Source organism: Mus caroli, unplaced genomic scaffold (assembly GCF_978045245.1).
Source record: "Mus caroli unplaced genomic scaffold, Mus_caroli_1 scaffold_2, whole genome shotgun sequence".
NCBI classification, from domain to species: Eukaryota; Metazoa; Chordata; class Mammalia; order Rodentia; family Muridae; genus Mus; species Mus caroli.
This window is the reverse complement of record NW_028227257.1, coordinates 14,383,281-14,410,484: the sequence shown is the minus strand read 5'-3', so window position 1 is coordinate 14,410,484 and position 27,204 is coordinate 14,383,281. Positions and strand designations below refer to the sequence as shown.

Sequence of the window (27,204 nt, the reverse complement as noted above, 5' to 3'; positions counted from 1 at the left end):
GTCCCAGGTGTAGATGTGACCTGAACCCAACTGGTTCTGTAGGCATAGGCTGTGGAAGACTTGCAGAACTCTGGAGAAGTCCCTTTTCCTTCTAAGACAACTAAAATGGGGGAAACCTCTCTCCACGGTGGCTGTGAGGATGCCACAGGTGACTTGAGTTGGGGACACATTTGAATCACAGGTGGGGTGTGTGTACAATGCTGCCTTCCTCTGTCACTTGGACTGTTCTCTACTGTCCACCCAGCTGGATGTTTTTCTAGGATCCTTTCAACTGCCACTCCCTGCCCTGTGGCTGTGTCCCCTCAGTCTGTGGCTCCTCAGGGCTTGGCCAGTGGCTGGGTGTCAGCCCTGGTCTGGCTCAGGCGCTGTGACATTAGACCCAGCTCTGGCTCTCTGGGAGTCTTCGGTTCTACACAGAGATCAGAGGAGGAAGGCAATGAGCCAGCCCCTCCCCTACACACCCTGGGGATGGTGGCTCCCTGGAAGCTCACCTTCAATGTCCAGCAGAGAGAAATGCGGATTGCTAGGTGCTTCTGGTACCAGACGGAAATAGAAGCGGTGGCCGCCCTGGGGTTCGTCTCTGTCCACCACACTGATGGTTTGGATGAGCTAGTAGGGTGAGAAGCGGGGTACACCGTGAGGTGGGACAGGGGGCTCCCGCGTGACAGCATCTCTGGCCCCCAGTGCCTGTGGGTACCTGGCCTGGCTTGGCGTCTTCACACACAGCTGCCTCGTAGGGTGTAGCGAGCTCCGGGGGATTGTCGTTCACGTCCAGGATTCGGATCCGTAGGGATGCCCGAGACAGCTGAGCATGATTGTCTGCGGGAAGAGCAGGGAGGAGAGCAAGAGCTTCAAGGGCCAGCCAGATGATCTACCTATTGCTAGGAGATTAGACAGTGGGGCCACACCGACAGACACTGTGGGTTATCCACATGGGTACAAGGACCAGGGCTGGGGACACAGCCTCCTAAACACCTGCAACCTCTGCCATCCCCCATATCTACCATTCCCGTCCCATCTCATTCATTTCTCCGCCATGTCTATCTCCACCCTCTCTTCCATCTCCACAACCATTTGCACTCTTGTGGCTCCATCTTTACCATCATGGTCACCATCTTTACCGTTCTCTCCATTTCCACCATAGTCTCCACCAGATCCACCATCCCCACCTTCATCATTAATATTAGCATCAACTGCATTGCCAGGACCACCATAACCTCCTTGGCCAGACAACAGTACCACCCATCACTGTCACCGTTACCAACACTATCACCCCACCCATCACCGTCATTATCACCAACACCAACACCCACACCATCACCCCACCCATCACCATCGCCATCATCCCCCTCATCAGCAGTATCAGCAGCATCACCACCAGGAGCACCATCACAGTCTTCATCGTTACAATTTTTACTGCTGTCGCCATCACTACATCATTATTGCTACTAAGCCATCGCCATGATGACCAGCAATACTGTCCTCCCTAACCCTACTATGTAATACACAGAAGTACCCTCACCACTGCTACCACCATCCCCATAGATCCATTCGTTCCACCCTCATCATCCCTATCACCCTCATGGCCACCACCCCTCTACCACCACCACCAATATCCTAACCTCTCCCAACACTTGCATTAGCACCATTGCCAGCGTAGCCACAGCCACGACCAGCCAGTTATCCCTACTGTCCCCTCCACCATAATCACCAGCAGTACTTTCAGGTCAGCCCCTGACTCCAACACTGCGTCGCCTCCATCACTGTCACCCTGTCCCCTAGAGGTTATCGAATGCTTCCGGAGCACACACGTCCATCGTTCAGCTGTCCTGGTGGATCCTGTGGACCCTGTGGTTTACTACAATTCATGTTCCCACACTGCAAAGGAGAGACTAAAACATGTGGGCTTGTTTAGACCATGGTCAGCTGGTGACTGAGCCCCCAAACTACTGGTCTCAGCACATCTAATCCTTTAAGGGCCAGATGAGTTCGAGGAGGCAAATTTCGCCAGCAAAGCAGGATACCCATAAACTCAAGGCCCTGTCTTTACTTAGCTCCAGGTCTCCAGCAAAAGGCACAGAAAAGCTTGCCCCTCACAGTTGGGCAAATAAGTGAAGTCAGAAGGGATTGCGAAGAGGCCTGGATTTCAGGTGTGGCTAACATCAACCCTGACCTAGAACTTGGGCGCTAGCAAGAACCTGATTTCAGTTTCTATCCCTGGAAAGTGCTGGACATGATGAAATGGTTAAAACCTAGCCCACCTCTGCCACATAGGGGTTTTGTGATCTCAGAGTGACTGCTCTGAGCTTGGGTTTTCTTGCTTGCTTGCAGAACGGATTGGTTAAGGGTTGATGTCATTCAAGTGCTTGGAACTACATACCCAGCACAGAAAACTGGTACCCAGGTATCTAGCAAGCAGTCCAACACCAGAGAATTGGCTGCCTCAGCTTGGCCTCTTGGATCAGTTCCACTGACCACTGGTCCCCCAGCTTCCCTCCCAGAGTGCTTTGCCACTTTAACCTCAGCTAGCACACTCACTACTAACCTTGTCTACCTGCTCCCTCCCTGCAGGTACATCCCCCAGGAGAGGAAAAGACATCCCACTCTCAAGAAGATGCATGAATAACAGGAGTCTCCAGCTGGGTTAACAGAGAGCTATTTTGGGGGCAGTCTGGGAGTTCCCAGGCAGCCGTGCACCCCATGTTTGGGGGGAAGTGGACCCATCTGCTGCCTCCTCTGAACTCAGAGACCTCCGGATGCTGACTGCAGCTGCTGAAGCTAAAAGAGCTGGAGGTGGGACGGGCAGGTGGGTGACCTCTGGGGAGCAGGGGTGGGGTAGGGGAAGGAGGAGGAGGAGGAAGAGGAGGAAGAGGAAGAGGCCCTTCATTAGCACTGCTGACCCCTCTCTGGAGTTCCCCTCAGCGGAGGGCACTTTATCTCCTTAGTTTACCCAGATCTGCCACCTCAGCAGTTAGAGGGGTTCTTCCGGGACTGAGGGAGGGGAATCGTGACTGGGGATGCCGAGTGAGCTGTTATTTTTAAGAGCACATTGCCAGAGAACCTCCACAGACAGATGGGGTGCTTCTGGGAGGCAGGGGGAGAGGGATGCAGGCAGGTGTCTGTCTCTCAGCTGATGGGGGGGGGGGCTAGTGAAAGCCTGAGTGTCCTCCCTGGCAGCCTGCCTCTGTAACAGGGGTGTGGGCTAGAGGAGAGGTGAAGAAGAAGACCTGGGCACTTGACAGTCCTCTCATGAAGGGCAGTCACCTTCTACCCATGTTCTATTACCCCTGTCGTTGTCACACCATTGCTGTTCCACACCTGGCTCTTGTTGGCCTCCCTTCCGACATGTCCCACCTGGGTCACTTCCTAGGAGAGCCCTGAGCCCGTTTGCTTGCATAAGGGTCTCAGATCTAAAAGCTGGACAGCTGAGGGCCCTGACTTAAGAGGTGTGCCTTCAGGTTGTCCATGTTGCAGTGTTTACCCCAGGATTCAGGGCTGGCCTGGAATTATGGGTGCTCCTGACTGTGCCTTGTGCCCTCAACATTAGGCGATGCTTCTCCACCCCCCCCACCCCCCCGAGAAAGTCACCTGGGAAGCTTTCAAAAATGCCAGTGCTGAGGGTTGGCCTTGCCCAGGGAGGTTCGTCATGGACCCAGCTTATCAATGTTGCCTTGGGGTGAATGGCAGGCCTCTGGTACCTTCCAGTCCTGCCTGGTTGAGTTGTGTCCCTCATACTCACAATGGCAGTGAGACCCACCTCTAGCACCTTCCAGGGGCCTGTCGCGGCACCAAGCACCCAGCACTGTTGAATCTTAACCCCTGTCCAGTTTACAGCATCCTCTCCTGTCTGTGACCTCCCATGGGTCTCCACACAGCCCATGAAAAGGTGATGTCAAACCTATTCTGTGGATGGGAAACTGAGGGGAGGGGCAGGAACATCCCTGGAGTTGTCCCTGAGCCTCTGAACTCTGAGTGTGTGGTCCAGACACAATGCCTGGCCCTCCTGCTGCTTGGGCCTTTGTTAATCCAGTGGCAGCTGCACAGACTCTGGGCAAAGGAGACCTCACCCAGTGCCCAGCGGCAGGTGCCCCTTCCAGGGGCCAGGTCTCCCCCTCTGGCCTTGCCCCCCCCCCATTGCCATCTCAGTTCAGCTGACTGACATGCAAATTAGTTTAATTATTTCTTCTTCTAAAATAAATTATATTTTGCAGTAGCTGCAATATGTTGTGTCAGGCAAAATTACATTCAATATTTTTAAACTAATTGATGCAGCCTTGAGGAAGGCTGATTGACAGCCCAGAGCTGAGCAGGCCTGCAGCCCTAACCGATTCCTAAATTAAAATTAAACGTGCTCTGGCCTGGTGCTTCCTTCGTCTGTTGGCTCGCTGAGCATCTGGGGAGGTGGCAGGTGGAGCCCCGGGGGTCGGAAGAGGCTGGGAAGGAAGGCTCTGGGATCACAAAGAGAGCGCGGAGTTAGGGCCGGAGAACCCCGGGGCTGGTCAGCACGGGGCTGGTGCCCAGAGGTTCCATAAGCACAGAGGCTGGGGTGAGATTGGACATTTTAGAACAGAGGCTTGTGGGTTTTGCTGACAACTGTGGAATGGGAGTCTCCTTCATACCAAGGACACAGGAATGAACAAGCACAACATAGTCCTTTGGTCTAGAGGCAGAGACAGACAGCGCTCCAGACTGTGTAAGAATTCAAAAGCACAGGAGTGGAGAGACCTACCCTGGCGGGGGTGGGGACCTTTTCCATGCAGCAAGTGACAGTTCTACTGGGATCTGACTGGGAAGTAACCAGAGGAAGGGAAGATTGCTCTGGGGGAGAGGGCTTGGCATGTGCAAAGGCCCTGGGGTCAGAGTGTGGGGCCACTTCAGATCTCTTCCAGGGAAGAACCCAGCTTCCGGCAGGGCCACTCTCAGGGGATCTAGACCCAACTGAGCAGGAAGCAGAGATGGGTGGGGTCCATGGGAAGGGAAGAGGACATGGGGCACTGCCTAGCGACCAGAAGGAATGTGCTATCTTTTCCCAAGAAGGCAGCAGACACATATCAAGCCACCTTCAAGGTCTGTGCCTCCCCACATCATCCAGTCAACTGTGGGATGCAGGAGGAACCCATTGCTGCTTTTTGGATGAGAAAAGAGTCTCTGAGAGGTGAAGCAGCTTCCCTAAGCTCTCACTGGAAGGATGGATAGAGCAGGGCTAAGAGAAGGGAACCTGGCTTTAGAGGTAACATTTCTAATCGAGTTAACACCTCAGCTGCCAGAACTCTTCAAGGCCCGTAGGGTCCTGCCTCTTCCAGGCAGCTCTCCGTGACTGCACTCAGACCAAGTCCTGTACTTTCCCCCACAAGATCTCATGGCTTGGGTTAGATGGCCAGCCCCTTCTCGGCCTTGGCCCTCTTCCTTCCTTCCTCTGCCCTGAGTCTGCCCTTCAGCTCCTTCCTGATGGCTTGCTTCTTAATAATGGTCTCCTCACCACCACACACACATGGCTTTCCAGTTACATGCTGTCATGGCTTTCCCCTGGTACCTTGTGTTGTTTTCTAAAAATGTGTGTGTGTGTGTGTGTGTGTGTGTGTGAATGTTCACATGGAGGCCGGAGAACAACCTCAGGTGTCATTCTCAGGGTGTGATGACTAGGCTACTCCAGTTAGCTAGGGAATCCCAGGGATTCTCCCGTCTTTTTCTCCTCAGCTCTGAGATTACAGGATTTCCCATCATACCTAGCACCTTTTTATGGCTTCCAGGGATTGGACTCATGTCTTGTGCTTGCAAAGCAAGTGTTTAAAGAGCCCACATCTTATTTCTGCCGGTCTTATTCATGTGTAAGGAGAACACTGCACTGCATACTACGGTGTATAGTAGGTGCTTAATAAAGGTGTGCAGTGAGGGATGTTCCCTGTCTGTGGCATGTATGCCTTTGCCCCGTGCTTAGCACAAACTCTGAGAAAGGTCCAGGGGATGATGTGGCTGCACCCCTCCAAGGACCCATGACAGGAACAGGGGACACCAATACCACGTCAGCAAAATCAGGGGGTGTGGATGCTCTCCTTGGGGGTCACAGACAGAGGAGCCCAGAGAGGAGTGAGATGGGGCTTTGAGAGTGGAGAATGGGACCACCTTTGCACCCACTTACTGTGTCAGGCAGAGGAGTGGAGTGCAGGGACCCTCTCCCTGAGAGGCCCCAGCTCAGCTCCTCCTCCTCCCTCCTCCCTCCTCCCTCCTCCCCAGGGAATTAGATTGCATCCCAAGCTAGGCTCTGATTAGAGCCAGCCAGCTGGGCAGAAAGATTGATCTTCCCAATTACCCACAGCCCAGGCAGGCGTGGGAGGAGGAGGGTAGAGAGCAGAGACAGATCCAGCAAAGGGTGTGGGGACAGCCCCGAGAGGCCTCCTGGTACTTCTTGCCCTGTCCCTGTGCCCTATTCGTGGGACCAGGAGGCACGGGTACCTTCTCTGTCCCTCTCAAGGACTTTTGTGCTCTGCTTGGTTCCAGTGTGTGGAGAATGGGCTCTGCCTTTGTTGTGGGCGAGACTCCTCCAAGACTGGACAGACTTTGGGTGAAAGGGGGTGGGGTCTTGAACACAGTATCTCCGGGGTTTGGAGCCTTGGAGAGGTTTCCTTCCCTTGGGGCAGAGGGGGCTATCCTCCTGAGACTCTGTAGACACCACAATCTCTGGCCCTGTTGGTATCTGCCAAGTGCTAAGACTTCTTAAGGTATCACTCAGCAAGCAAGAGCTTAGTGATGGTTGACACACCTCTGAGAAGAGGGAGTCAGTGTGATCCATGCCCACCAGCCCTGTCTTGACACCCCACATGGAGTTAGTGCGAGCTAGCTTGCTGTCTCCAGTCTGCTCTGCTTCCTTCTGTCCACCCTTCTGCAGGCCAAGGAAACCACCAACACCCCACATCTGATCACAGCTCTCTTCTGCCTGAAGACCGGTGCTAGCTCCCTAACACGCCAGCTTCCAGATCCACAGAGGACAACGCAAGACCCTTCCTGTGCGGGCTAGCAAATGTCTGCAGGCCCTCCTCAGCTCCCTGCTCCAGCCATGTGCATCTCTCTGTTATCAGAGGGGTCTCTAAGCCTCCCAGCTTTGGCTCACAGGAAGAGAAAAATCCCAGTTCTTAAAAAACCCTTCCTGGAGGGATGGCTCAGAGTTTAAGAGCATTGATGCTCTTCCAGAGGTCCTGAGTTCAATTCCCAGCAACCACATGGTGGCTCATAACCATTTGTAATGGGATTTGGTGCCTTCTTCTGGCCTGCAGGCATACATGCAGGAAGAATGCTGTATAATAAATAAATAAATAAATAAATAAATAAATAAATAAATAAATAAATAAATCTCAAAAACAAAAACAAACTTCCTCTCCCAGAGACACACCTTGGAATCCCCCTTTTTCTGTCCCTCAGTGGTGAGCCAGTCCTTCCCAAAGCCCCTAGATTTCACTCTAGGCTCCCCTGCCCTGTCCTCTGTCCCCTCCTCTGTCCTGTCCCCTGCCCTGTTCCCTGCTCTACTGGGAATTCAGGTAAGCCACTGCCCAACTTGTTCAGCAAGAAATCCCCATGAGGTATTAGACAAGCAGTCCCTGGCTGGGTGGACACAGGGAAGATTCCTTGGAGGAAGCCTTGGAGCCCTACCTACTATGACCTCCTACCTCTCCTCCTGACCTGCTCATTCCTCAGCCTTGTGCTCCCTCCACAGTGCTCCAAGGAGCATTGGACAGAGAGGATTGATTTGAAAGTCAATCATTCCTCCTTTGACCTCTCCTTCCTTGTGTGAAATGGAGTATGGGGGAACTGGGCCACCATCTCTGACATCCCCCTGCCTCAGATTCCTTCCGTGGCTATTAATAACACCTGCTAAGTATCTGTCAGGCACCTTACCGGAACCGGACAAATGTGATTTCCGAACTCAGGGGGGATTTTCGTTTTATATGTGACACTGATCAATGCCTTTGAATAAACAGAGGCCACCACAGTCTCGTGTTTCTGTCCCTCCTGCCCTCCAACGGGACGAGGAGTTACAGCCAACTTAAAGAAGGGAGGACGAGGCAGGAAGAGGAGCCAGGTGGCAGCTCACAGAGCCAGGACCACACAAAGGGAACCTTTCTCATTGTCTCATGCGTCTGAACGCATGTGTGAGATGTGACTTGGCCTAGGGTGACCCTTGCAGGCTGCTTCTAAAGGACCTAGGCAACTCCTTGTCATGGCCACTCAGCCACCTTCCTTGCTGGTCAGCTGTGAGCTGATGACCCTGGCGAAGCCTGCTACATGTACCCTCACGTCTAACCCCTCTACCCCATCCTTGGCTCTCACGTTCCCCCTCCCACTCAGGACTCTCCCTTTACAACTGCCCTTTCTACCGAAGGATCCAGACACAAATTGTACTTTAAATTCAATATTGGTCATTAATATTTCATGATTACAAAACGTTAAAGATAATGTCAGTGGAAGGCGCGCCTGCATGGGAAGGATGGATGACTCAGAGGTTCGGGAGAGAGGAGCCAGCATACTAAGTGGGCCCAAGCCTTTGAGGTAATCCAGCGTGACAGGCGGCTGCTCTGGCTGAGGGCGACATCCTCAGAGGGGCTCGTAGAGCGCTGCAGCGTGTATAAATATTTCCCCTCTGATCCTTGTCACCTCTTGTTTGTTCCGCCTGAAAGCAGGTGGGGCTGTGTGACCCCTTTGCTCATCCCTGGTTGTTTCTGAGGGAGTTGTGAGAACACCTTAGCAAGAGGACACAGGACCTGAGGGTGGAGCCAATGTGTGTGTGTGTGTCTGCACCTGGGCTCAGACAGACTTCTGGTGTGAAGGACTGGGGTCACCCTGGGCTTGCATGGACTTGCTCTATGGATTGGGGCCTCAGTTTCCTCATTTGTGAAGCAGATATGGCAACTCTTCATTAGAGATGGCTTAAAGGTGGTGTGAGTAGGGGTGACGCAGATTGTGTGTGTGTGAGAGAGAGTTTGTGTGTGTTTGTGTGAGTGTTCATGTTTGTGAGTTTGTGTGTGTTTATGAGTTTGTGCACATTTGTGAGTTTGTGTGTTTGTGTGGGAGTGTGTATGTGCGTGTGCACATGCATATTTGTGTGTGTGTGTGTGTGTGTGCGTGTATGTTTTGTCAGGGATTGATGTCACTGTCTTCTCTATGACTCTCTGCTTATATGTTAAGGCCGGGTCTCCCACTTGAACTCAGATTTGCCAGTTTGGCTAGTCTAGCTGGTTACTCCTTCTGGAGGTTTCTTGTCTCTTCCTCATGAGCAACTGGGGTTACAGGTGGCCTGCCACATCACTTTATGTGGGTGCTGGAGATTTGAAATCTGGCCCTCACTTTTGCATGGCAAACACTCTTCCCACTGAGCCATCTCTCTAACCTCCTACCTTACTTTTTATTATGTGTGTGTGTGTGTGTGTGTGTGTGTGTGTGTGTGTGTAGTGGCACATACACGCCACAGTACACCAGTGTGGTCGATCAGGGGAGAATTTGCAGGAGTTGGTTCTCACCTTCTATCTTGTGTGTCCCAGGGACTGAACTCGGGTTGTCGTTCTTTAAGGCAAGCTCCTTCCCCTCTGAGCCATCCTCCTGGACCTTTACTTTTCACTCAGGATCTCTCATTGAACCTAGGATTTGCCAATTCATCTAGGCTGGCTAGCCAGTAGCTCCATAGCACCAGAAATTTGCCGGTCTCCACCTCCTGACACTGGGACTATGCCATCATATTCGCCTTTTATGTAAAAACTTGGGACCTGAACTTAGAAAGCACTGAGCCATCTCCCCAGCCCCAGTCCAAGAAAATGTGACTAGAGCACAACACAGGGAGAGCTGAGCTCTGGAGTCAGACAGGCCAGAGAGGGAAGGGACTTCATCTGACTCTGTTTCCTTAGCTACATATGGGGGCCACTGTAGAACCAACTCCTTAGACACGGAGACCCAGGGACCTCATCACTGTAAAGGGACTGGCCTTCGGTGGGAGGAGAAGGAGCCAGCCAGGGAAATATTAAATGAAGATGGTCTAACCCTGGCTGATTTCTCTGCCCTGAGAAGAGGAAGTGCTCTGTTTCCTGTTGGTTAGGACAGAGGTAAGGAGTGGGCGGGTACTGTGGCGGGCAGTTCAAAGGAGCTCAAACCCCTGACATACTAAGCACATACACCTTTTCTCAAGCCAGACTGTAGCCACCCTGCCCCTCTGATAGTCTCACTCCCATCCCTGTGGTCAGCTGAGTGAGATGTAATAAATCCTGAGAGCAGAGAGAGGGAGGCCATGCAGCCCCAGGCAAAACCTACAGGTAAGAGGACTCTGCTTAACTCAAGAAGAGACTTGCTAGCAGACAGATGTCCAACGGGTGACAATCTATAGGCACCTGTGCCTGGCAGCCAGGCCTATGCCTTCTCTGTCCCGCCTGCCACAGAGCCTCCGTGGCTGCAGTTGCCTTGGAGCTGGCAGGGGAGGCTCACAAGGTGGAGGAACTCCCCCCACCCCAGTCCAGCGCTACTTCCTCCCAGCCACCTTTGTTCTCTCTTCCAAGTGGAGGGGGAGTGGATTCAAAGGCTCGCAGACGCCGCGCTGAGGGCTGAGCCGGCTTTGTGTTTTCCTTTAAACCGCAGTTGAAAGAGACTAAGGGAACTTCAGCCGAGGGACTTCCTCGGCCCTGGCCCTGCCACGGGCCAGCAGGGCCTCCGAAGTGGGAGGAGGAAGAGAAAGCGGGCACAGGGAGGAGGGGGAGGTCAGCAGGAGGGCTCGGAGGTGGGGGGCAGGGGTCGGCTTGAGCCGCCCTGAGGTTGAGACTCAGAGATTAACAGGATCTCTGGAGTCACTCATGACGCTTCCTAACAATTTGCCAACAAGACCTGCAGAGGTGACTGGCACCACTGGAGAGCACCACTGGACAGAGGAGACCTGGCTGGCATTGGCTGGCTCTGCCCAGGTCTCCATGAGTCTCCTTCTTCTGCTCCCTACTTCCACAGCCTTATTTATGTAGACCTATATCCCAGGGTCCTCCCTTCCTTTCCCAGCTTAGACCCCACCTACCCAGTGGCTCCACGCTAGGTCCTCACTTCCGGAAACTCCTAAGCATAGCCAAATTCCTTTAGTGTTTTTGACCTCTGGACGCTTAAGCTCCTGACCCTGCTCCATCAGCACCTCCCTCCCTCTGCCCATCATTCTTCTCGTTCCCTCTCTTCCTGGTCCAGCCTGGGCTATCACCCCTCCCCCAACACTGCTGCTTCTGACCAAGCTCCCGCCCTTCTCCTAAGCCCCCTGGTCTATTCCAGACAGCATTGCTGTAATGCTGGAAGCCCTCCCCATTCCAAACTCAGGATACGTGAAGCCCAGCTCCTCCCCTCCAGCGCCACTCTCTGCCCACTCCAAGTATTTTGGCCTCCTGCAGTTCTTCTAACATACCAAGCAACTACCACGCACCCCAGGGCCTTTGCACAGTCTGTTCCTCCTGCCGGAACTGTTCTCGCTTAGATGCACAGTGTCCTGATCGTCCTGAGGTCTTTGTGAAACGATCTCCCCAGAGTAGCCTTTGCTCCAGAGGAACACTGCCAGCTGTTTTAGTCTCCTTGGTCTACTGTTCCTTTGGGTCCTGTCATATGGTCTGACATACTAATCGCACCTACCTTTTCTCAGCTTGTGACTGGCCCAGTTCTCGCCTGTAAGGGCAGGGACTTCCCCTCCTTTGCGAGGCCCTAGAACAGAGCTAGGCCTGTACTAGACGGTCTGTGACTGGGAAGAAAGTTGGTCGCTACACTAGCCCTTCCTTTCTTGTGGGCTCTACTAGATCTTCTGTCCTGGAGGTCTGATTTTACCACACCTACTCCTAGGCGGGCTCTTGACTAGTTTTTTATTCTTCACCCCACCTCAACCCTTGCTCCCCGCCCCATGTACCTTGACTGACAGTTCAGCCTTTGCTCTGGCCCAGCCACGATTAGCCCTGCCTAGTCATCTGAGCACCCCTCCCCTAATGACCCAACTCACCAGCTTCCATGGCCAGCACAGTAATGTTGTGCCAGCCAGCGGTTTCACGGTCCAGCCCCTTGCCAGTCACGATGGCACCAGTGTCCGCATCGATGTCGAAGATCTGCTCCAAATCCGAGTCCCGGTCAATGGCGTACCTGAGTGGGAGGCAGGGTTGGACTGATCAAATGTGCCTGGTGCCAAGAGCCTGTGCCCCCCATCTCCCTCATCCACCCTACTCCAAGAGAGGAACCAAGCCCTGGAGACACAGAGGGCAGTGTTGAAAGTGACTTGGTTTAGTGTCTCCTTGGAGTGGTGCCTGATGGATAGCAGAGGCAGGGGGCAGGAGTGTGTGTGTGTGTGGGGGGGGAAGGGGTGCGGGGGCAGGGGCAGGCATCCTGAGTCTTAGTTTCCATGGATGGTCAGCATGACTATGTACTTGTACCCTACAGCTGTGGAGAGGGCTGAAGACCACATTCCTGGGACAAAGTCACAGATGTCTCTCTCTGCTTTCCTGAAAAGGAGACCTCACAATTGGACTTTATGGAGAGAGGGGGACTGAAGGGTGTTCGGGGTGGCAGAGGCATTCGAGGACTGACTGCTAAGGGAATGGCAAGGGTTATAAAATGGCTGAGCTGGAGGTGGGGAGAGGTATTTAGGTTTTGGGGTTTTTTTTGTTTGTTTGTTTTGTTTTTTTGTTTTTGTTTGTTTTGTTTTTTTGTTTTTGTTTTTGTTTTGAGACAGGGTTTCTCTGTGTAGACCTGGCTGTCCTGGAACTCACTCTGTAGACCAGGCTGGCCTCGAACTCAGAAATCCGCCTGCCTCTGCCTCCCAAGTGCTGGGATTAAAGGTGCCACCACACCCAGCGAGAGGTATTTAGGACCAGGAGTTAGGGTTGTGAATATTTTGAGCAGAAGAGAAGGTAGAGGCAGCTTAGAATGCATCTGTAGCCATGTGGACCCCAGACCCAGAGCAGCTGAGCCTGGTCTGGGAGGGTCTGAGGCTGGCCCTGCTCCTCCAGCCTGCACAGCGGTTTTGCTAATCTGCAGCTTTTCAGTTGGCGCGTGAAAAAGCCCTTTGTTCCGCCTTCTTCCCAGGCCTTTGTGCTTCAGCTCCAGGCCTGAAAGGCCCGTGTCCAACACATGTCTCAGGCGGCGGAGGCCCAGAGAGGCCCTGCCAGCGCCCGTCGCCACTTCCCGCACTGATAACACAGGCGGGGGGGTGCTGTGGCTACACACAGACAAAGGCCTGGCATGCAGGCAAAGGCGCATTGTGCAGCCAGGATAAAGCAGCCGGGGAGGGAGGGAAGCCCTTGCCTCTGCTCTTCCCCCCAGACCCAGAGAGGGAAACTGAGGCCTGGGGAAGCAATGGCTGCAGAGCTCAGAGCCTTGGAGAAGCCTGGGCTGGTTACATGATCTGCATTTCTCTGGATCTCCATTTCCCCATCTTCTCTGCGGAGATCCGGCACCTGCACAGGACTGAGCATACTGTGTTTGCATAGCCTGTCACTTGGGTGCCGGGTGTGACCTTGAACCAGTCTTCCACCTCCTCAGTTTGTGTATACATCTAATTCAGAGGCACCTGGCACCCTGGTGTGGACTGGGGGAACTGAGGGGGAGGCGATTTCCTGTTTGCTGTTGGGGGTGGGGCAAAGGCGTGTGGCAAACTGTAGAGGGAAGTGCCACAGGCAGAGTGGATTTTTTTCCCCGTAATTTTATTTTTATTTCATGTGCATCGATGTTTTGTCTGCGTGAATGTCTGTGCGAGGGTGAGACTGGAGTCACAGACAGGTGTGAGCCATGTGGTTGCTGGGAATGGAATCCGGGACCTCTGGAAGAGCAGCCAGAGTGCTCTTAACCACCGAGCCATCTCTCCAGCTGCAGTGTGGATTTTTAAAAGTGTGTGACTGTGCCAGTGCTTATGGAGGGGCCATCGGGTGTCCTCCTCTGTCATTCTCTACCTTTCTCTCTGCTGACAAAGTCTAAACCTGGGCTCGCTGCTTTGCTGTGCTGGTGTGCGTGAGCACACGTGGGTTTTTCTTCGGGTGTGAAGGATCTTGAACTCTCCCTGCCCCCTCCCCAGGCTCCCCCCCACCCCCCATCCCCATCCCCGGAGCCATTGCTGCTTCCTGTTCTGGATTGCTGAGCATTCTGCCTTCATTGCCCCTGGCTAGCCAGGGATGCTGACCTGGAAGTTCTGACTCCAGCTGACCCCTTTCCCTGGCATGCATGGGACGCTTGCCAGCTGTCCCCTGCTCTGACCTTTGTGACCTAAGCCTCAGCAAATGCCTTATCTGGGTCACTCAGGGTTGTAAGAGGACAGGACCCTGCCAGACATCCATAAGCTGCTATCATCACTCCCACTTTGCAGACGAGGGTACTGAGGCCGCCAGGATAAACTCGGCTGAGTGTGGCTGACACAGGCTGCGTCACTGTTGCCGCCAGGCTATGAGTCCCTGCCTTGAGCCCGTCCTCTCTAGAGGGCCTGTCCTTCTTTTCATTAAGGTGCACGAGGATCAGCCCTGCTCCTCTCCGCTGATGGTGCACAGTTACTCTGCTGTAGACTTAGACTCTGCACCCATCCACAGGTGGGACTCTAGACCCAGAATTCTTTTGGGCTTGTAGAACTAACCAAAGAAAGGCTGAGTGGATGGAGCTCCAATCTCCTTGGCCCTATCCTGACCCTGGCAGGCATTTGCATGGGAGAGGGGTAAAACCAAACCCTATGGCTGGAGAGAAGGATCAGTGGTTAAGAGCACTGACTGCTCTTCCGAAGGTCCTGAGTTCAAATCCCAGCAACCACATGGTGGCTCACAACCATCCTTAATGAGATCGAATGCCTTCTTCTGGTGTGACTGAAGGTAGCTACAGTGTACTTAAATATAATAATAAATAATAATAATAAATAAATCTTTGGGCTGGAGCAAGCAGGACTGTAGCGAGCGGAGCTGGAGTGAGCAGAGGTCCCGAATTCATTTTCCAGCATCTGTACAGCTACAGTGTATACATAAAATAAATAAATGCCGGGTGTGGTGGCACACACCTTTAATCCCAGCACTTGGGCGGTAGAGGCAGGCGAATTTCTGACTTTGAGGCCAGCCTGGTCTACAGAGTGAGTTCCAGGACAGCCAGGGCTACACAGAGAAACCCTGTCTCGAAAACAAAACAAAACAAAACAAAACAAAAAAAAAAACCCAACCAAACAACAACAACAACAAAAAATCTTTTAAAACAAACAAACAAACAAAACCCTGGGGGTTCTCAGCTAAAAGGAATCCTGGAGAGCTCTGCCCCTTTGCAGATTTAGGAGTGGAGGTGGGGGTGTTGAAGGAGACAGGACTGAGGGGAGATGGTTTGATATTTGTTGTTGAAAGGGAATGAAGACACATGACAAACTGTAGAGGGCTGCTCCAGGGTGGAGTGAATTTTTTAAGGTGTGTGTCTGTGTTTTCCACTAACCCATTTAGCTGTGACCTCATCAATAAATTCATCCTTCAATGACGTTAGCACCCCTACAATCCAGTGCCTCTCCCTCCTCTCTTCCCCCCTCCATTGTTTTCCTCTTCCCTTCCTCCCCGAGTCTCTCCCCACCCCATTTCTCTCCATTGCTCCCTCTCCCCCACTTCCTTCAGGTTTTTCTTTTTTTCCTCTTAGAGTGGATGACAGAGGCTGGAGTCTAAGAATAGGCAGCCAGTCACCAAAGCCATGGATGGGGTGGGGACACTACAGGGACACCATTAAGTAGTTAAGACTTGAACAACAGGTCTCAGCCTTGGCTGGCCGGGTCTAGCTGTGGGAGCCAGTGAGTGAGTGAGCGATCGAGCGAGTGGAAGGGCTCCCTGTGTGGCCAGAACTGCCTGTCAGGCCTCCCGTGCACACACAGGGTCATGTGTCTGGTCTGAGTTGTGTGCAGGGGTGTATGTTTGTGGTGTGTGTGTGTGTGTGTGTGTGTGTGTGTGTGTGTGACAGTGTGCTGGAAGAGCAAAGGCTTGAACATCCTTGACTCCACTCTGGCTCTGTGACCAGGCCCTTGATCCTGGACAGGTCCTTCCTTTGAGCCACAGTCAGCACACTGTATCAGGCACTTTCTCAGGACCCCAATTCATTTCTGCGTCTAGGGACACATGGGTGTTCTGCCTGCTCATCTCAGGACACTTGCGCTTGCTGTTCTTCCTCCCTGGAATGCCAACCCCACATCTCATGTTCCCCACCCCCCCCCACCCCAGGAGCTGACCCACTCAACGCAGAGTGACCCCCTGTGACCCCAAAGCTTCTTCATAGCCTCTGTCAGTACTTGCTAACTGTTGATATGGGCAGGCTCCTGTCTCAGCACATGCAACAGACCCTTTTCTGTTGCACACAGTCCAGCCCTGGCCTTGCTTCTCAGGTCTGAGCCCCACCATCAGGGAACTCGGCCCAGGAACTGCCCTTGGCTGAGTCCCCAGGCCTGGCTCTGAGCTGTACAGAGGAAGCCTGGTGAATGTTTGCGGTGCTAAATTGGACCTGTCTCAAGCTCCCTGCGGGCTCCTCCACATCTGAGGAGCACCAGAGAAGGGGCCCAGCACAGGGAGATGAAGGAGGGTGAGACGCCGGTTTCAAAGTCTGTCCCTTCAGCAGGGATGAAAGAGGAGAAGGAATGGAGGAGGAGGGCGGAGAGCAAAGCAGAGAGGAGGGGGCCGCAGACTGAGCACTGACCTGCCTGACAGCCCCCTCATCCTGCCCCCCTGTGATGCTTACAGAAGCAGAGCTGCTCTAGTTTCCAGTTTTCTGACAAACAGGGGTGACACTGCCCTTTCTGAAGAAAGCTGGGGCCAGCTAGAGGCCAAGCAGCTTTTAAAGGCTGTGCCTGGTGGCAGGAAGGCAAGGGGCTGTGGCTGTATCCTGGGCTTCTGCTTGGAGGGTGAGCACCTACCCTCTCTGTGAGGCCCTGGTGTCTTCCTCCTTTCTGTAAGGTACAGCCTCAGGCTGCTGACATCTGCGTAGACATTCCTCCACTAGAGTGACCGACCCCTGACCAAACCCAGAAGCCCAGCTCAGGTCTATTCCCGCCAGCTCCAAGAATTCTTCCCAGATTCCTGAGGCCATCTCTCACTCTGACAGACTATGGTAGCTAAGTGAGATGGGATCTTTGCATGCCACAGGCTGGTGTGTGAGGTTGTACAGGCCGGGCCTGGCATGGGTCTAAGAGGCCTGTTAAGATAGAGGACTGTCATCTCTCAGACCGCACAGTGAAATTCTGCCCCACACCCCCACCCATTAACTGTAGCAGGGAAGTTGGGGAAGAAGCCAGAAGCCACCTGGCCCTTTCTTTGTCCATTTGTTTCTGCCACAACTGGTCTTACCTCTCCTTCTATCTGAGTTTTCTAACCAAGACCTCCCTAAAAGCCTGCAGTCCACAAGTCCCTCCAGGGACAGCACCCGTCCCCCCAACCCCAGCATCTCTGCCCTGCCTCTCTGCCTTATCCAGATCTGCCTCTGGCTGTTAGACTTCCTGCCTCTCTCTAGGATTCTTCTTTCCTGAGCTGCCTGACAGGCTCCTCAGCCTTCTGTCTTCCCAGGCTTCACCTGGTCTCTCTCTTTCACTGCTGGTCTCTCTGTCTCTTTTCTCAGTCTTGTTCCAGGTCTCTTTCACCCTCTAGCTATTCAGGGAGTATAGCTGGGTCGCTGGGCCTGTGAGCCTTAGCGCCTTCCTAGGACGCAGTAGTGAGTGAGCTGGCGGGCTCCCCACTCTCTGGGGACTGGTTGGGAGTGGGGAGCAAACATGGCTCTGCAGGGCAATCTCTGACCTTAGGAAATCAGAGCAGGTTGGGAAGTGAGCAGTGTAGGGGAGGAGAGAGGAGAGAGGAAGGGAGGGAGGTACAGGGGCTGAATGGGGGTGGGCACTGGGGAGAGGAGCCAAGGAAGGCCTTTTAGAGAGGGATGCTGCTGAGGACCTGTGCCCAGGGCAGCAGCAGCAAAGACCCTGACAGGGAACTGAGAGAAGCTGGGCCTGCAAAGAGGAGGGGCACACAGAGAAGGCCTGGGGGTGTCCTGGAAGTTCAGGTTCACGCTGAGGTCAAGGTGAAGTTTGACGTTCATCCCGAATCTAAGAGGAGGGTGAGGGGCAGAGGAGGCCAGACTTAGCTCCACACTGGAGCAAGACCTGCCTGTCTTCTGTGAGGACGGAGGCAGGGAGGGCTAGCATGGTCATATGCTGGCTTGGGCGGGGCTGTGATCACAGCTAGGGAGTATAGGGAGGAAGTCTGGTTACATTTTAAAGAAGAGACTAGTAGGTGGGTTTGAGGGGGGCACGTGACCCCGTGGAAAAGAAAATAGGGGCCAGTTTTGCTTGGTACTCTTCCTTCTGAATGTGGGGGGTGGGTTATCCAGTGACACCTGAGGTGGGCTGAAGAAAGAAGGAAATGGGACTTCTCCAGCTGTTCCTCTGGGCACTGGCTCTCCATTTTGGTCCCTGTCTTGCCTGGAACTGCTCCCTCTCTGCTTCCTGGGCTCTCTGGCTCCCAGGCTCCCCCTCCCCTTACCCCCCTCCGCCCCCAGTCTGTTGGGGTGGTGCATGGCAGGACAGCAGGCAGCAGGCGTGGCCCCGGGCGGGGGTCTCACCGGACGGGCCGGTTGGCGGCGTCGGGGTCCCGCGCCGTCACCACGCCGACCAGGGAGCCCACCTGCGCGTCCTCCTGCACCTCCAGTAGGCCGGAGGGTGGCCGGAACTCGGGGGGTTCATCCACATCGGTCACGGCCACGCGCACGATTGCCTGGTCTCGGAATGTGCCCAGGTCGGCGAAGCGGGGGTCCACAAACTTGTTGAGGGCTTCCAGCACCACTGTGTGGACCTGCTGCGACTCGAAGTCCAGGTGCTGGGGGGGAGGGGGAGAGGGGCGAGGTCAGTGACGGTCCTGGTGAGTGATGTCAGGAAGAGGGGACACAGCAAGCTGGCAGCCAAGGTCAAAGTTGGCTGGCTCAGCCCGCTGCCACTGTAGTGTAAGCTGTTAGAGGCCCAGACCAACCCATTCAAGCATAATGGGCACTCCTAGGGAACTGCTTTTGCCTGGACCCACACAGGCACCACTTGGAAAGGTGAGGGTTCCCAGGTTACTTCCACTCAGTCCGTTTCCATCTGTCACTCCGTTTAATAGCCAACTTAGGAGCGATTTTCTTTTACCTATGAGGAAATCGGGGCCAGAAAGGAGCCGCAACACCCTAAGCAGGTGGTCTCTCAAAGTCAAGCCAGCGTGGCTCCCAAAGAGAAGTGGGGACACAGATGTGACGTATGCAGCCCTGGGTTCCAGCCTGTGGCTGTCTGCCGCCAGTTGTGAGGTGACTATGGACAATCAGACGGGCCTTTTCAGCTTTGTGAGAGCAAATGAGGCTCTCCAAGCAGAGAGAGCACCTTGGCCAAGCTTGGCTCTAGCCTTCCTGCAAAGATGAACTCAACGGCCGAGCTTTAGTGACTGTGGTCACATGGTGGTGTGCTCATGTCTGTCGTATGGGGGTACCGGGGTTCCTTCCCCAACAGCATTGAGTCCCCTCTTTCCCTGGCTTGCTGCTGGCCTAGGAATGATTGATAGCTTCTAAAACCAGACCACACATCAGGCGGGGCTTGCCAGACTCTGGAGCCACTGCCTGCTCCACAGACACCTCAGGCGCCTACAGGAGCCACCAGACTGCTGAGTGTGGGGTTGAGAGAAAATTAGCGTGCTGGGATGAGTTCTGGTGCTGTGGGCTCTAAAAAACTGTGGAGTGCTCTGGGCTCTCTGGGCCCCCCGCCTCCATTTGTAACAGGGGCCTATCTTACAGTTGGGGCACAGGAGGAAAAAAAAAAAAAACCTGAAAACTAATTGGATTCTGCAGCCAGGGCCCTGAGCTTGTGTTCCTACTGGGCTGTCCCAGTTGAGTGACCTTGACAAGGCACTCCCTCTTCGGGGCACACAGAGGCCTGCAACAATGTGTGGGCCAGGGCAGGAGACTCAGGCCTCCCACTGGGGAGTGCGTTTGAGGTCATAGCCCTCATTGCTTGACACCCTGAGTGGTTACGGCCATGGCCAAGTCCAGGAAGACCGTCCTGCACAACCTTGGTAGATCACTTATTTTCTCTCAGCCTCATTTTAAGGCACCAGGTTTTCCACCCTGGAGGGGAAAGACGAGGCCCCCTCCATGCCACAGCTAGCCCAGACACCTGCCCTCCCACCCTGCCCATGGCAATGGTACCTTCTGCACCACTATGATGGCCTCCTGAGTGTCGCTGTCCGTGGTGACCTTGAACGCATCTCCTCCGCTGCCGCTCTCTTCTCTCAGGTGATAAGTCATGTCTGTATTCTCGCCCACATCTGAGTCCTCGGCCTTCACGCGGCCCACGGCCGTACCGATGGGCGCTGACTCCTGTATGCTGAACTGGTACATCTCTGTGGGGGACATGCCAGGAGGTAGACCTAGGCCTCTGCTGGGGAGAGGAGGAGGGGCCTGTGTGTGCCAGGGGTGGGGTTGGATCTGCGGGGGGTGGGGGAGGGGTTTGGGGTGGGGGTGGAAGTTCCTGGCTAGTTGGGAATTGCAGACTGCAATGGCCCTGTCCTCTGAGGGGCAGGATCATGCAATCAGATGTCTCTTGTTCCACCCCAGGCTTCCTGGTTGATGGTATGGGGCCAACCCTGCCATCTTTGAGGTATGTTTTGCCACCTGCCCAGCAATGGGGAAAGAGGGGGTTTACTATGAAGGTTCAGGGTCTGTAGCCTGTACCTCTGAGTTTTAGTTTCGTCATCTGTGAAATGGGAGGAACACCTTCCTAACCGCAGTGTTGCTATGGCAACATAGATGCTATAGTCTGTGAGGTAGAGAGTACCGTGGAACTGGACTGCATGGAATGACTGGCTTGTGCCATTTTACACTGACGGCCTCTCTGTCACTCTTGAGAACCTCTGATGTCCCAGACAGTGTACAGCATAAGAGGGTAGAGCCTCACTGATAAAGGGAGGAGGGAATGAGCCAGAATCGGCAGATAGCTGGGGAAACACATTCCAGACAGAGGAGACGGCAGGTGCAAACACTCTGAAATGAATGGTATCAGGCAGGGATGGCCCCACGAGTGAAGGAGAGACAGAAGACATGCCAACAGCATTCTGCCCTCTGTCCAGAGCCTATGTCAAGGTGAGAGTGCCGGGCTGAATGGTGGTCAGTCCAGGTGACATTTGGGAGTTGGCTTCATGGTGCCACCAAATGCCTGGGGACCTTTGTGTGGAGTGACTATCTTTCTCATGTTCACACAGCAACCTGGAGAGGATCCTTGCTCTGATCTATCCATAACTCCCCACTGCCCTTGGGGTAGACATGGCGACTCCCTCAGCCCACCTCACAACAAGCATGCTGCCAGCCCATTGCATAGCCTGCTCCAGCTCCATCCTGCCGGATGGTCCAGTGACTACCCAGCACAACTCAGGGCTCACCTGCAGGCGCCCGCCCTCCTTTCCTTCCTACGTTCCCCTTTTGGGGACACTCCCTGCATCTTCAGCTGTTCCTTTCCTTCCCAGGGCCCCTGGGAACATTCTATCAGGTGCTACTGTCTTTCTCTCAAACTCTCTCCCATTTTGGCTGAGTGTGCACTGTGGAGACAAGGGTCATGGCTGTCAGTCACCAGGCACAGCAAGTTGTCTCCTGGGTGGGCTGTGTTGGTGAGCGACTCAGTCTGCCTCACAACATGTAGGGTATTGGTCGTTAACGAGGAAATAAAAGCCAGCAGCAGTTACAAATAGGCGGTCCCCAGGTTCTTAAAGAGCCGGTCAAGGTTCAGTGTTGGTGGGGATGTAGTACAAGGGGCATGCACCTTGCTTCATGAGGAAACACTTCCCAGCAACACTAGAGATGTGTTTGCGGATAGCCACTAGGAGACCCGGGCAACTAGGTTGAGAGTGCACAAGTTCAAAGATGCCAGGTGTCCAGCAGGATAGATACACGGTGAATACTATACAGCGAGGAAAAGGAACACAGCTAGAAGAAACAACCAGAGATTGGGAACACAGTTTTGAAAGTCAAAGGCACATAGCACTTTATACCATATGCTTTCCCATATTTGAGGTTCACAAAAGAGCCGAGTTAGTCTAGAGTGCTTGGCGATAAGGAGAGATGAGATCAGACTCAGAAAAGCATAGAAATGAGCATTGGTTGGTACTGGTGGAGAAGGAAGATACAGGGAAAGGCACCTGGGGGATTCTGGGACCCGTTGGTGGGGCTCAGTGTTAGCTCCTGGCCTTTCAGAATTTCTGTCCTTCTTTTCTCTATTGTCACAATAAAGAAACAGGGCAGGAGGGAAGGAAGGAAGGAAGGAAGAAAGGAAGAAGAGGAAGAAGGGAGGAAGGAAGGAAGGCATGTAGCAGCTTTTCTGGCTGGGCCTCGACTCTGCTCTGCCCCCCATGAACAGCCTGCTGCCCAGAGCCTGTTACTGATGCCTGGCCTGGAGCTTTCCCTTTGGGAACCAGAGTGCTGGGGCCTCTGGGTCTGGCGTCATTATTCTGTGTTGGGGCACACCCGTGCTGAATGGCTGAGGTGGTAGGCGGCTGCGAGCTTAGCTAAGGGATTGCATTCGCTTATCTTGTGGGGGGTCAGTCCCCTGTGGCAGGGCCTAATATGAGAGCAGCAGACCTCGGGTAATGACTCGCCTGATAGGAATCAGCCGACTCTCGGCGGCATTTCGTCTCTGCCAGCTGCGACTGCAGCTTCACAGTGGTGGCTGGGCCTGAGCCTGGGCCAGCCCGGCCAGCCAGGTGAGGCCTGATCCAGAGAGGCCCCCTATCCCAACCTGTGCCAGATGAGGCAAAGCATAGCATTAGGACAGACCAGTAGCCTCCGGGCTCCAGGAGAAGGGAGACCTTGTCCTCAGACTCAGCTTCCCTGGGCTTAACCATGGGTGTCCCTCTGCCTGGGTGCAGTGGCTACCCCTCCATCTGAACCCCTATGAGCCTTCAACATCTTTGCAAGAGTGGGTCATGGATCAAGCAGTAGCTAAGGGGCCCTGAAGGGCCAGCAAGAGGGAAAATAGGTAGAGAGAGGGTGTGCAGAGCTTCTCAGATGGGGAGGCCACAGCAATCCTTCTGTTTGCAAAACCAGACTGGTAAGGGCTTCCCTCTGTGGGAGGAAGGCTTGGGAGACAACAGGGTGACTGGGGACATAGGAACACCTGTATGGCAGTCTCCCGTCAGGCAGGAAGCTTCAAGGAGAGCTGGGCCAGTAGGTGCCCATGCAGACTGATAGGCAGGGGAGCTGAGTCAGTAGGCGCTCATGCAGACTGACAGGCAGGTACACACTAGTAGCCCTCCTTACTTTGTGGGAAGCGGGGTGGGTTGTCGTTGACGTCAGTAACCACGATGGTGACTGTAGTGGAACCTGAGAGGCCACCCAGTTGGCCTGCCATGTCTGTGGCTTGAATAACCACCTCGTAGCGTTCCTGGCTCTCACGGTCAAGGTCAGGCACGGCTGTCCGGATCACACCTGTGGGCGAGGGAGAGTGGGGACATGGTGGCAGACTCTGGCGAGGCCGCAGCATGCCTCTACCATGCTTGTCTGTGTATTGAAGGTCAAGAGAGAGACGTGGGTGCACAAGTCATATGTGGGATGGTGGCTCTTAAAGGCTATCTATTTTCATGGGTGGTTCCCAGTTGGTGGAACTGTTTGGGAAGAATTAGAAGGTGTGGCCTTGTTGGAGGAGGTGTGGCCTTGTGGGAGAAGGTGTGGCCTTGTGGGAGGTGTATCACTGGAGTGGGCTTTGAGGTTTCAAAAATGCACACCATTCCCAGTTAAGTTTTCTGCTTCCGTTTACAAACCAGATGAACTCTCGGCTACTGCTCCAGTGTTGTGTCTACCTGCCTGCTGCTATGGTCCTCACCATGATGGGCATGGACTCTAACCATCTGGAGCTGTGAGTCCCAATTAAATGTTTGGGGTGGGGGTTGTTTAGGGTCTCTCTAGATAGCCATGGTTGCCCTGGAACTCACTATGTAGATCATACTGGCCTCAAACTCACAAACGCACGTGCCTCTGCCTCCTGAGTGCTGGGATTAACAGTGTGCACCACCATTCCCGGCTAAATGTTTTCCTTGTATAGATTGCCTTGTTAACTAAGGTGGGTGGCTCAGAGTCCATCAGTCACTGTACACTTGAATACAGACACTTCACACCTCTCTCACATGTGTATTCCCACACTGGACAATCACAAGCAAGTGAATTCTCTGCATCTTTTCCCATACACAGACATGCCTCTACACACTAACAGACTAATGCTCTGCCACACATGTGCACACACTTCCACATATAGACTTGTGCTTCAAACAGAAAACGACTTACTTTGCCGAGAGGAGGCCCATGGACCAGAATTCACCCCGGGCATCCTCCCTGGATAGCCAGTCCCACAGAGGGTCTCAGTTTCCCCCAGGATCTGGTATGAGAAGGGTGTCTACCTGACTTGTTAGTGACCTGCAGAATTTGGTAGCAGCAGCTGTTTGGAATGTTTAAAATGTAGGCAACAGTCAGTGAGGGTCACATTCGCCCGTGCACAGGTGTGAGCCTCATACAGATGGACCGCAGTCACACATGACTGTTCCTGCACGTGTCCCCTCATCCCCACCCCTCTCCCATGCCCCAAGCATGGGTTCTCTGTCCAGGCCACAGAGAAGAGCTGAGCAGACATCTTCCAAGCTGCCCATAGTGTAGAAGCAGAAATTCAAATGCTGAAGCTTAACTCTGGGTAGAAGATGGCAGGCCTTGTGTCCTCAGTGTAAGATCCCCAGTGTGGGGGATGGATGAGGCACTCAGAGCCTCTCCTGATGCCCCCTCTAACCTGCCAAGCAGAGGTGGTGACAGGTGGCGCCTGGGCCTGAGTATCAGGTGGAGTCATACACCAGCAGCTCCAGGATGCGCCCCATAAAACCTGTGCTCTGACTCCTGCTGTCCTCAAGTCCCTAGATTCCCGTAAAGGGAATGGGACAGGAGGAGAGGCTGTCATGCATGCGTGTGTGTGTATGGTGTATGTATGTGTGTATGTGTGTGTATAGTATGTATATATATATATATATATATATATATATAGTGTGTGTGTGTGTGCAGTCTGTGGTGTGTGTATGTGTGGTATATATAATGTGTGTGGTGTGTGTTTATTATGTATATGTGCATAGTGTGTGTGATGTGTGTGTTTAGTATATATGTGGTGTGTATTGTATGTGTGGTATGTGTGATGCATGAGTGGTGTGTATTGTGTTGTATGTGTGATGTGTGTGTGGAGTGAATTGTAGGTAGGCACTGGGGTTCTCAGTGCTCAGGATAATCTGCTTTTGTGATCAAAAGAGGAGGAAAGAAAGAACAAAGGGAAGAGAGGAAGGGAAAAAGGAGGGAGAGAAGCCAAGGATCCTGGGAAAGAGATAGAGACCTGGGGAAGGATAGCAGGAGAGACTAGGGGAGAGAGACATTGGGGGGGGGGCTTCTTGTGACAAAAATGAGAAAGGAAGTGGGGGGAAAGAGCCAGAAACAGAGAGAAGAGAGAGGGAAGAGAAGAAAAGGGTAATGTTTGTCAGAGCCAGAGGGAGTGGCCAAGGCCAGCATCAACAAAGGAGCAAGGACAAATGGTAGACAGGTATGGTGGCCACCAGGCTGGCAGGCAAGGCTCAAGGCAGGAAGGCAGGAAGAGAGCTGACTTTGCTGTTGTTCTGAAAGAAGGTCCCATGTATGTCAGGCTGATCTTGAACTCCTGATCCTCCTGCCTCCACCTCCCCAGTGCTGGAGAACAGAGATGCGCACCATGTCTAACAGGGAGCTGACCAGCTAGACACTCACAGGCCACCTTACATCTAGGGCTACACTGAATGGCTGTCTCTCAAAACTCAGCATCCCCAGCTCTGAGTGGAGACTAGAGCACAAGTCTGGCTCTAGGTGAGTAGGTGGGGAGTGGGGGTGGGGGAGGGGGTGGGGGGGCATGCAGCCAGCTTCCCTGTTGTCCCCACCACTTCTGGCTCTCGAGGGACTGGGGACATGTTATCTCAGAGAATGTGGTTCCAGAGCCTCTGGGCACCCTGGAGTGGGCAAAAGGGGCTCATGTGGCCTCTGGACCCTGTCATGAGTCATACACTATATGAGTTGCTATGGCGGTGTTTCTCGTGAAACACATTGCCCAGTACACACAACCCTGGACCATCCTTGCCCACTGACTCTGGCCTTGGGCATGCTCTATGCTTTGACTTAGTGAACAAGTCAGAGTCCTGTGATGTATTGAGTGATGGGGTCTTTTCTCTGAGAATCCTGAGGCCCCTGCACATTGAAGCAGACTGGAAAGGGGTATGGGGGAAGAGGCCTAGGCCTGCCAGCTGAGTCAGCTTTCAGCTGCCTGACAGCCAAGGGCTGTCCCACAAATCCCCCACCCCCCCACCCCGTCAAAGAACCGCCCAGCCAGTCACAGCTGTAAAATAAACCACTGCTCCATGAAGTGTGGGTTAGTTTGGTACTTAGCCTTATGTAACTAATAGGGAAATCTGGTTAGCTTAGCTGTTCCTGGGCTGCCTGGGTCTAAACTAATTCATGCAGCTGGGTCTAACTGGAGGGCCATTTGGCTGAGAGGTCCTGATGACCTCATACTCCCTCTGTCTGCTGAGACTCATGGGCTCCCTCTCCCTCCAGTCAGCTGCCACCCTTCTGTGAGGTCTCAGGACTGTGTTCTACAAGGCCAAGGACTGGCGGGATGGCTCAGCAGGTATAGGAGCCTGCCTCTGCGCCTCGTGGCCTGAGTCCCATTCCCACATGGTAGAAAGAGAGAACCCAGTCTCAAAACACCCACACTCTGACCTCTACCTGAATGCCTACACAGGAGCACAAGGTTATGAAAGGCCTCTCAAGAACGAACCATGCGATCTACATGAATCTGTATGGTGATGGGCCAAAGCAAACCACCAGATTCAAGGCCTCAGTCGTTAGCGGGGAGAAGGGGGAGGGCGACGAGCCACACTGCAGTAATCCTCCTGTATCTGCTCTAGCAGCTTTCAAATTTGCAGGTTCATCCCCTTTGGATACAGCCAACTACATATGGAAAATATGAAGAGCATAACTGCGCCTGCGCTGCGCGTCTGGTGCTTCCCCCTCACTGCTATTCCCTGAGCAGGAGAGTGAGACGCCTATTTCCTACATTCACTTCATGTACAGTGTCCTCAGACCTCTGGGGATGATTTAGAGTACGTGAGAGACTGGTGTGAGGTGACATGCTGGTACCACGCCACCTTA

At 53.7% G+C, this 27,204-nt stretch overlaps 1 protein-coding gene across 2 annotated transcripts in view; it reads right to left on the bottom strand.

Annotated features, from left to right (window-relative positions):
• Cdh22 (cadherin 22) overlaps positions 1-27,204 on the bottom strand; it is a 69,318-nt gene that overhangs the window by 11,438 nt on the left and 30,676 nt on the right. For both annotated transcript variants that reach the window (XM_021156302.2, XM_029469594.2), the window contains 6 exons: positions 23,269-23,436; positions 20,170-20,363; positions 18,565-18,818; positions 11,987-12,123; positions 698-819; positions 492-609 (listed from right to left, as the gene is read on the bottom strand). In XM_021156302.2, the coding sequence (XP_021011961.1) occupies positions 492-609; positions 698-819; positions 11,987-12,123; positions 18,565-18,818; positions 20,170-20,363; positions 23,269-23,436 (993 nt within the window). The remainder of the gene's footprint in view (positions 1-491; positions 610-697; positions 820-11,986; positions 12,124-18,564; positions 18,819-20,169; positions 20,364-23,268; positions 23,437-27,204) is intronic.